Here is an 11267-nt window from a genome sequence, read left to right as displayed (position 1 = left end):
GAAATAGTTTAATTCGATGTTGCCCTGTGGGCCAGTACATGCCTAGTCAGTAGTAATAGTTCTGTTCTTTGAGCTAATGTTAATGCAGTTTTTCTCTCTCACTCCTCCCTTAGATGCTGCCTAATCTTCTGAGTATTTGCATCATTCTCCTTTAATTCATATTGTTCAGCAGCTGCTGTGGTTAACATATCGCAGTTTGATCTCTATTGTTTTTTGTCTGTCCATGAATCTCCTTTTATTTCCAGCTCCTCTAGAGAGATCATTGATTGATAACCTTCAAACATCTCTCTCTGCTAGCCCAACATCACCTTAGTCTCCACTTAATCACAAGCATTCCTTTTGTCCTATCCATTTCTTTTACATTGAAACATTTTTGATTTATATATATTTATCTTCAGTTAAGAGTTCTGATGAATGACGTTTGTCTTAGGACTTCTTCTCCAAAGATGCTACTTGATCTGCTGAGTATTTCCAGCACTTTCTTCTTTGCAATCCATAATACTTGATTCAGAGATAATGTAAGGGTACAAATTGAATATATACTCAGAACACAAATAGTATATTATGACATCGGTACTTTATCCTGACCAAAAAAACCATACAGTTATAAATGGAAAAATGTACATCCAAAATGCAACTAAATTCAATCCAATGCTTAGCAGAAGGCTACAAGGTAAAAGAAAGTGAAATTCCATCACAAAGTCATCCATATGTGTATGGTGCAAAATTTGACTTATTTAACTTGTAACTGAACCGCTCCTCAAAAACTAACAATGTCAACAGTGTCAGGAAAGTATTTCATAATTTTAATGACCTAGCATTGTCTGGGCTTAGACCTTTTCAGCAGCCTGCCTTAATCTCGGGCAAAGTTTCTATATTGCCCTGTTTCAAAAATAAACAGCACAGAACTTTAACTAGTGTCAGATGAGAAGCAATTTATTCTGCAAATCACTCTACAGCAAAAAACACAAGTGCAAATTTTACTTAAAACATACAAGCTAACACTGGCCAATCCCAAAATTTTCTATTTTAGCAGACTCTGGAATGATTGGATATAAAACACATTCTCTAAAGCACATTAAAATCCCACAGCCTATACCAGGCCAACGTATCTTTGTTTTGCCCTAATTTTTTTCACCTGTTCTAAAACGTTTCAGTATTTTTGTTTTCAAATTTTGTTGGAGTGACTTGGCAAGATAATATCAGTAACACTTTCATTTAAAATGCAACAACACCTCAACAATGATCCTTTCCATCACTTCCTGCTACAGTATCCTGTATTCTTCAATACAAGCTGTATCTTAATGAAAATATGCAGCATTGCTTTCAACATATTCAGATAATCTTAAAATACATTGTTGTTTTCTTTTACAAAAGGTTAATTTAATTTCCAAAGCATTTTTTTTTACAGGCTAGTGAAAAACAAGGTCTTAATTTGATTAATATTGTTAAAGATGTAGTTGTTGATTACATTAATATCTACAATCACCCTTGGTAGCAGGCTGTAGCAATTACAAAACTTATCTTCAAATTTTTTTATATCAGTTTTGACTTCGTCTATTCATCCTGAAGATACTGCCTCTTGACAACCTTTGAAAATGCATTATAAACCTATGATTTCATTCTTGTAGTTACCAATTGATTTCTCAATCTCAATTTGAACTGAACATTGAAAATAAAGTATTTTGTTACAATTCTAAGAAACGTCTTGTGAATGTAGCTTCAGTGACTTTGAACTGAGGCCAACACATTTGGAACAAAATGCTCAATATCCTGATTCCATAGCATATGTATTAAAAAAAAACACCCTTTCTTTTTAATTGGCCTTCACTACCTAAACTGTCTTGCAAAGTGAAATAAGCAAAAAACAGCACACACCAAATGCTATGTGACCCCCTCAGTACATCAAAACTCTACAAAGCAATTGCTTGAATCTTTTAGCTAGCAATACATCAAACTCATCTGGCACTAAGGTCATAACTTTTGGTTGTTACAGTAAGCACTTCATGCTATTTTTTTGAGAGATAAATCTAACAAGTATAACTGCTAATGGCTACCTTATCCTAAACAGTAACACCAAAAGGTGCAGAAACACAGATACTGTGAATAAAAGCATAACTTCCAAGTATATAAGGGATAACACACTGGCCACAGAGGATATCTATTATACCGGATATATATAATATATATACAGTACAAACTGCATATATATGTACTATATATCAAACAACTGATCAACCAAAATATGAAAAATCAGCATATAGAGAAATCTAGCACTGAACTGACATTCTAGTTAGATACAGATCCACAACATTGGATTTGCATCCTATTTACGTGAAGTAGCTACATAATATTTCTGAACAACTTAATTCCCATTTTTGTTACAACTTGTATTATAAAAATGCAAAACACTACCTTTTTGTGGGTGAGCACAATAATGTGTGGTCACATCATGTTTTGGCATTAATACTTCCAATCCTCAACATAATAAACTGCTTTACTTTCCTGAACAGAATGCAATTCAGGGATACTTTACACATATTACTAGTTTCTGGGTCTGCTCCTTTATTCCCTTAAAATACGATTATGTATTAATTTATCCTGCAATAAATATTAATAGGTACCCTCCCTCACGTCCAAGGAAGAATTCATTCAACATAGGATGAGGAGCTGGGAATAAAGTATGTCAGCTGCTTTCTGAGTACTGATCCATTTCAACACTGCCTTCAGGCATGAAACATTACAAATGTATTTGTCATCAGTCCATGCAAGCAGAGCTGAGAACAACATTGCTAAGTGTGATGTACAGCAGTTGTTACCATTTAAAGCCAGAAACACCTGGCATGAATGGAAACAAGATTTTGTTTTTATTCACTACAGTCTGAGGACATGATCAATAGTTAATTGAAAGGAATAAACACAATCCCACTTTGAGCTTATGAAGGCTCAAAGCACATGCTACAAACAAACAATAACAATTTTGATCAGCAAAATCACAATCCTTGCTTGGCTAGTGCAGCAGTAACATCATCAGCAAGTGTGGCAAGTTGTGGTGATTCCATTAAGTTGATGCTTCCAGAAGAAGAGACATTGCTGAGTCTGTGAGGAGTTGTGGCACCGGATCGTCCTGGGGACTGAGTGACAATATCTGCTCCATGGTCCACACGAGCCCTGGCATTCTCACGGAAGCTAAGCTTGTGGCTTTCAATCTATTCAGAAAGGCAAAGGAATATTCATATCACTGGTGGAAACAATAGCAGACAAGACTTAAATTGTAACAGGTAATCAGAATCAGGTTTAATATCACGATATGTCACAAAATTTGTTGTTATGTGGCAGCAGTACATTGCAATACTGTATATAATAATAAAAACTAAATTAAAGTGTGTATATATTTATTAAATAAGTAGGGCAAAAAGAGAAAAAAATGTAGTGAGATAGTATGCGTGAGTTCAATGTCCATTCAGAAATCTGATGGCAGAGGAAGAATCTATTCCTGAATCATTGAGTGTGCATCTTCAGGCCCCTGTACTTCCTCTCTGATGGTAGCAGTGAGAAAAGGGCATGTCCTGGGTGATGGAGGTACTTCATGATGAATGCAGCTCTTTTAAGGCATTGCTCCTTGACAATATCCTGGATGCTGGGGAGGCTAATGCTCATGATGGAGATGACCGAGTTTACAACTTTCTGCAGCTTATTTACTTCTGTGCTGCGCCAACCACCCCCCCCCCCCCCCGCCCAATAACAGACACCGATACAACCAATTGGAATGCTCCCCACAGTACATCTGCAGTAATACTTATATGATTCCATTTTTCCACAATATAACATGGTAAATGGATATCTTGATTTCCAGCTTTCCTTTAGAGCACTGCAAGGTGCTGGAAGAGTCGTGGAACAACCTATTGACCATGCTGGCTGCTTACTTAATGTGACACACAATTTTACTGCAAGCATGTATTAGAGGTAGATACTTGTGAACAGGAGGTAATAAAGTAATACATTGCCTAGGGTATCACAAGACACAGAATTGTAATAAACAAAAGATGGTTGGACCTGATCATTAGAATCCTGTGTTGAAATTTTTACAAAAGAGCAGTTTAATCAAATAGTGACTTGACTTAGCTGTGAATTTTGTTGCCCATTTTCATTCCTACCTTTACATTTCCACCTCCAGGTGTGTGATGTGTATTATCAAGGGAGCCAACCTTGGACTGTGCCTTTTCCTTAAAATCCAGTTTCTGACTTTCAATTTTAACATGTCCTCCACCTACACATGATAATAGATCACAATTTGAATGACACAATAAACAATATAACAACACTCTTTTCAAAAACCAGGCTCATAATAAGTTAAGAGTACACAATACCTGGTCTATAGTGTATGTTGCTGAAAGAGCCACACTTTGATGTGATGTGACTCACATCTATTTTCTTGGTAACAATTTGTACCTGAGGAACATGAAACAACCTTTCAGCACAAGATAGCAAGTCATTCATTGCATCCAAGCACTGCAGCAAAATATTTGAAGAATACAATTCAAGTTCTTTTGGATGAACATCATTAACAGCTCTGTATTTTTTTTATTCTGTTTGTTGGTAAATCATGTATTCATGTTGGGAAAGTTACATATTAATACATTTTGAAAGGCATATAGTACTTGAAAAGCTTGTTGTGAGATTCCAATGTAATCTACTTGATTAAAGCAATGAGCATAACATGCATTTTGCACCATGGTTACTTTCTTTAAAACTGCATTTCTAAATTAGATTAGGGTGAAATAACACAGTTGGAAATTGTAGGACATTATCTCTGAGAAAAGCCAAAATTCAAATTAATATCTTATTTATTGAAAGAAAAATTGCATTATAAACAAAATCAATTCTGGGCTTCTTTTGTGTCAAATTTAATTTTAAAAAATGCCCTTCAGGGCAGACCAATGGCTAAAACTCACTTTCTGATAATAGTACAGAATAATTGACTTTTCTGTTGAATTGAATTTAGCTCAGAAATGCAAATTTAAACAGTAACTAATCTAAATAAATCTCTTTTAATGTAATTAGATATTTCAGGCAGATTACCAATTTACAATGCCAAAAACAATTAATAGATAAAAGAAAGAGTTCAGAATTAGATCGCAGTATAGAAAAGAACAAGACCAGGCAACAGGTTTCTTGTATATGTCTTGTGTGTATGAACAATGATGAAGAGATAAAAGAAATCATAAAAGAGCACATCACAAGCTTTGTGGTTGTGTGGGATGGCTTTAATTTTACAAATTGGCTTACTGCAGAAACGTGCAGGAAGTATAAATGCCTTAAGTCCTAGTACCAAAAAGAATCAATCTTTCCCAGGCATTACATTCCTATTTTACTCTTGAGTTTTTCACACTTAGCCCAAGACAAAAAGACAAAACCTAACAAAAATGGTTTTTATTTTCATGCTAATGCATTTGTCAATTCAATTAAATCTGGCGAGTAAATTTGGAAAGAACAAATCTTGACTCATAACACACAACTGGTATTTTAATGACAAGCTCTCCATTATTGTTCTGGATTTCTGCCAAAGGCAAAGGAAATATTGCCTTAAACAAAAGCTCATTGTTAGTTTAAAAGGTCTGCCTTGTTGATACTAGTTTTACCTTTATAAATTTAACCAATTTTTAATAATTATTCAAAAATTACTAATTCTGTGGCCTTTTTATACTCTAAATTTACTTGATAATTTATATAGAAAGCTTGGAGTTAATGTTGTATTTTATCTCAATAAATTAAAAAAATCTTTGATAGTAGATTAATCAGTTAAATGGAGTAGCTGTTACTTAACCAAGTTAACTGATGGGCATTTTCAAAGAAAGCTTGTAACCGTGTAATCACAGATATATGAGAAATGGAGGAAGTAACATTCCCGATGGTAGAATGTTGAAAGGAGGAACTACCTGCATCTTTACAATGACTTGCTACTGTTGCAAAGCTTGCTTTCGCATGTTACTATGCCAGATGCAGTTAGGTTTGGTGTAAAGGACAAAAGTAGTAGAGACAAATGATCAGGAGTGCTATTTATTTTTATAATATGTAATTGGGTAGAGAGAGTAAGTTTGGAGGAACTATTCATAATTTATAGTTACTTGTCCAGAAATTCTAGCAATTTTTTCAACTTTTGCCATCATTACTCCATGAAACAGATAGCACTTTGAGATCCCCAAACATGCCCAGCTTAATAGAAAATTCCATCTTTGTCTAAAATGATCCAGTACACCTCCTTGGCAATGATATTCGTAGCCTTCTCCACCCCCAAAGAAAATCACTTGAACTGATGTCAGTGTACATTATTTACAATGTACTGTGAAAGTCATGTACAGATCAAATACGGGATCTGTATGTGAACAATGCCTTCAGAGACCTTTTATATACTAAGCCAAATTACTGAGTGAACTACTATATATTTTAATTCCTCGTGATTCAAGGTACATTTATTATCAAAGTATGTATGCAGTGTACAACTCTGAGATTAGTCTTCTCCAGACAGCCATGAAACAAAGAAAAGCATGGATGCTGTTCAAAGAAAAGCAGCAAACCATGCACAAAAAAACAAGATAACCAGAACATCAAACTCCTCCATGCGCAAAAAACAAATCACACAAATGGCAACAAAAACATCAAACCCCAAAACCTCCTGTGTAAAAAACCACAGTCCAATCCATAAATTGCAAACCCATAACTTTGGTATCATCCTCCAACAGCATCAAGGGCTTCCGTGGTTTTCTCTATTTCCTGGCTATTTGGAGCAGATGAATCTTGGAGTTGTATATTGCAATCATATATTAATAAATGTACCTTGAACTTTAACAAAATTCTTAAAATTCTCTACTAATCCTGCTTTGCTAATTGTGAGATTCTTTAATAAAGATTAGCTGTTCAACCAGGCTGATTGTACCTGCTGAACCAGAGATATCTTTCAATTGGTAGTAAGGAATTGAATATATTGAAAAACTAATATATTGGTAACACTTACAATTACTAGGAAACCAGATTCAGGCAACATTAACATGCTAGTTATTCCCTTTCTTCAAACTGGAAGTCATCATTTTTATGGCAAATGCATTCAAAATCAGGTCTAGTAACTGGTTGGATTTGTTTAACTTATATGTAGTTACTGTGCATACGAGAGGCATTTGTGATATTATAAAGAGAATAACAACTTGTTGTCCGAAATGGCAAAGAAAATGTATTAAATCGATAACATCTAAAAGGTCTCTGATTGTATTGAGTTGCAAGTTGTGTGGTTTGATAATAAAAGCCTTCAAAATGCAACAAAGAAGTGTTCTGTTCCCAACATGACTTAAATGGCCCATAAGTCTGTCCCATTTCCCCTTGATCAGTGCTCTACGCAAGGTTTATTTCACTACGTGTTCTTAAATATGCATTTATTTTATTATCTACAGATGCAGAGTTTATACCCTGAGCATTTTCTCCCTTAAGTGCTTCCATTTGTTTAGTATTTATATTTAAAAGTTATTTTGCCATATGCTGTAACTGGGGTAGCAGTGCAACATTTACTCATAGTACATAAGAAAGGGGAATGTCATATTTAAACATGTAAGTTGATGCATCGGCAGCAAAGTGACGGTTCAGGGCTTCATAAGGAAGGTCTCAGTGTTTTACAAAATGGCATAGGTACGCAGTTAAGGAGAGTTGTCTTTTGTATTTTGTTGTAGTATTCTGTGATGACTGAGTGAAAGACTTCAGCAGCTGTCATGAAAGGTTGCAGTAATTTTCCTCATTTGATTTCGGATGGGCATTGTCAACAAAGTGGCCAAATACAATGGTGTTTGAATAACATGCTATAAGAAAGTACATTAATTTCCTTTATTCTCCACAGTGAATATTTTTTTAGAAATAGGAAAGGGACTAAGCTTCTCATCCTTAAAGCACACTTCTTGGTTATGCCATGGCTGATCTATCTCAACACTTAATTAACACTCTCTCCATATGCCTTACTTCTTTGCAAGTTAAGAATCTATCAGTCTCTGAGCACGCATTGACCCCATCCAGAGAACTGCAAGGATTTTCAGTACCTCTGGGTACTGAAATTTCTCAATTTAATGCTTAGTAACTAATACCTTGCACTGACTTTCAGCCAACAAGATAAAAGATGCATTATCCAACATCTATCTTATTAAATCCATTAAAATTTTGTGTTTAAGATTCTCTCTCTTACTTTAAAACTCCAAAAGGTTCAGCTCTTCCTGAGTTTTCCTTAAAAGACAACCTCACACATCCTTCCTCACACATGCATACCCTATCCTAGTAATTGGGACCAAACAAATCTTTATTGTCATCTATCAAAGGCAGGTAAGCATTAATTTAAATCAACAGACTAAGAATAAGGGGAAAGTCAGGCAAGTGAACAAATTCAAAAGGCATGAGCAAGAAAGGAGACATTTGTGCAAGACCAGCAATAGGATAAAATAGTTGTAAATTTAGTTCTAAAGTGAGAATAGTGGGTAGCTGAGGTTAATGGATTTTAATACTGTAGTAAGATGTCTGTAATCAGAAAGAAAATGAAAAGTTAAATGTTTGATGAGTACCATAATGAAGGAAGTTATTAATTGGAAAATCAAAAAGGAGACATTTGATACAAAAAGAACAAAACTGACAGCGAATAACCATGAAAGCCATTAGAGTTAATATAAAAATATTAGATTTAAATTTTGAATTACTTTCATGAACTCTGCTTGCACTATAAAGATGGAGATGTACACAATATAAGAATAATGTATCAGACTGATCCCTGTTGGTGTTGTCCAAGTCAGATGACAGCTCTCTTGTGACACAGTAGAGAGTCAGTTCCATGAGGGGTATATTTGGGATTTTCATTTTATTTATTCCTTTCTTGTTCAAATTCTAAAATGTTGAATTTTATTTTCATTATCACTCTACATTGAATTATTACATCTTTTTATTTTTGGAGTTGATTACCTGATACTGGTTGGAGATAAATATGTGGTAACTAGCACTTCTGTGAAAGGAAAATTGTATTCCTTTGTTTTGTGAGCGGTAATAATCTTGAACCTTGTTCTTACAAGAGGAAATGGCTCTGGGGTACGGCAGAGCAGGATTCTGCAACAAAATGCATCCTTTCTTCTTCTCTCTTATTCAATACAAATATATTCTTAGATTTCAGGTAGGAGTCAAGAACCCTTTGGTAAGGAGGGGGAAACAAAAGTCTAGGTCCACATATTTAACACACCAAGGCCTCTTCATAAAATTCTGCATCTATAAGGTTAGAAATTGGGGCAGAAAAACAATGGCCCTGCTAAAGTTTACGTTTTTACCTTCAACTTCCTTTATGTCATAGTTAGCTGCCACTTTTATTTGACTTACACTCTTTATGCGTTTATGTCCAATTGTAGATCTAGAATCAAGCATGAAATATAGTAATCACCATTTTTACGGACTGAATAGATTTACTATTGTAGATGATTGGTCCAGCACATTATCAGAAAATATTGTCATAAACAGGGATTATGTACAAGTGTAATATTAATAGTGCTGGTTGAGATGGTTTGTAAGAATGTATTTTAAATTAGTTCAGTAATAATAGTAAAAATGAAAATAAAACTATTGTAGTTCTGTCACAAACAAGAGTAAATCTGCAGATGTTGGAAATTAAAGTAATACATGTAAAATGCTGGAGGAGGCCAGGCAGCATTTATGGAAAAGACATCTCTTGGCCCAAAATGTCAACTGTTTACTCTTTTCCATTGTAGCTCTGTCAGTCATTTGATAGACTCCATCCTTAAATGCAATGTGGTTTATGGTCATTTAGTGATGGGAAAAATTAAAGGGTATAATGGTCTTTACAAAGGTGCAAAATCTCAGAAAATTAAATTTTGACACTAAGGAGGTTCTGAAGGTTTTAACATTTGGAGTTGGTGGCAGGAGGATTGGGAGCATTGAAATTATTTAATTTTAATAATCAAAATTAAACGTGCAGATGACAAAAGGTATCAAAGGGCAATCGAAAAAGGTTTCCAAAACCGAACCGGAACCAAGTATTCTTCTGAAGAATATTTACATCACCTGCAGAACAACCTTATGGAACAAGTTAAGAGAGAATAAAACTCCAGTAAGCATTGTAATTTCTAGAATTTAAATAAATATCTATTGTATATTATTTCCAGAAGAATTAGAAGAGAAAAAAAGTCTTGCAGTAACTTACTTACTTATGATCTCAGGACCTCCCTAACAACTTTACAGCCAAGTTAACTGTTCCACATTCACTTTTACATTATAGATAACACAATAGCTATTTACATATACCAAGCTCCAACAGACACATAAGTGAGAGTGATCAGATAATCTATTTTTAAATATGTTGTTCAAAGTAAATGTTGACACAAGCTCTGGAAAGAACTCCACTACTGTCCTTCAAAATAGTATCATGGGGAAAAAGAAATTAGAGATAAATAAAAATTCCTAAACATATATTTTCTGCATGCAAAGCATATCTAATACACTTGGGGTATGTGCTATCTAATCAAATCACTTGAGCTGATACATTTGCTTTATGAATATAATTAATGTAAATATTTAAAGCAAATGTGTTGTGGCAAAGAAATAAATCAGAATTATTAACTGTATTAATAATGGATGTTAATTATGATGAGAATACATAATCATATAAAATCTGAGTTATTGTCTCTGTAAATGTTGATCATATGGTAAACTTTGCTATTGTCTCTTAAAATATGGAAAATAAATATTACTACACTCAATGCACACATGAAAATACATAATCACCCATGTATTATTTTTAAAATTTCAAACAATACTTTGCAGTAGCATCTCATATGAAATGATGCAAAGAAAACAAGCATTTCTTTTTAATTGATAAGCAAGCAAGCAATACCATTTGTGTCTTTTTAAGAGTTTTACTCAATAATTACAAAATTTTTCTCTCAAATAAATTCTCAGTTTTCAAAGTAAGAAGTGACTCACGTTTCCAATCGGGGGAGCATAACGCACGTTGTCCAGCGAGCCACATTTTGGCTGAATATGGCTAAAATCAGGTTTTACATTTGCTATATGTACCTGGAAATGATAGGGACTTTACCAATCAATATCTACACACTAGTCATTCAGTGAGAAGATGCCCACTGTCAATAATATTAGAAAAATACTGTCACACATTTTCTGCTTATAAAGAGGAATTTTATTTCCAATTTTCTATAGAGAGTGTTAATTCCAATTGGACTGAGAAA

The 11267-nt window shown here is 34.2% G+C and overlaps 1 protein-coding gene across 1 annotated transcript in view; it reads right to left on the bottom strand.

Annotated features, from left to right (window-relative positions):
- Positions 1–558: 558 nt before the first annotated feature.
- The window catches only part of LOC132392746 (microtubule-associated protein 2-like), a 286090-nt gene continuing 275381 nt past the window's right edge, over positions 559–11267 (bottom strand). The window contains exons 16-19 of the mRNA XM_059967050.1: positions 11005–11097; positions 4371–4452; positions 4158–4270; positions 559–3209 (exon numbers count right to left, since the gene is read on the bottom strand). Of these exons, the coding sequence (XP_059823033.1) occupies positions 2994–3209; positions 4158–4270; positions 4371–4452; positions 11005–11097 (504 nt within the window). The 3' untranslated portion in view covers positions 559–2993. The remainder of the gene's footprint in view (positions 3210–4157; positions 4271–4370; positions 4453–11004; positions 11098–11267) is intronic.

Source organism: Hypanus sabinus, chromosome 4, assembly GCF_030144855.1.
Source record: "Hypanus sabinus isolate sHypSab1 chromosome 4, sHypSab1.hap1, whole genome shotgun sequence".
Classification (NCBI taxonomy): Eukaryota; Metazoa; Chordata; class Chondrichthyes; order Myliobatiformes; family Dasyatidae; genus Hypanus; species Hypanus sabinus.
The sequence above is the reverse complement of the archived record's forward strand: the minus strand, read 5'-3'. Positions and strand labels throughout refer to the sequence as shown.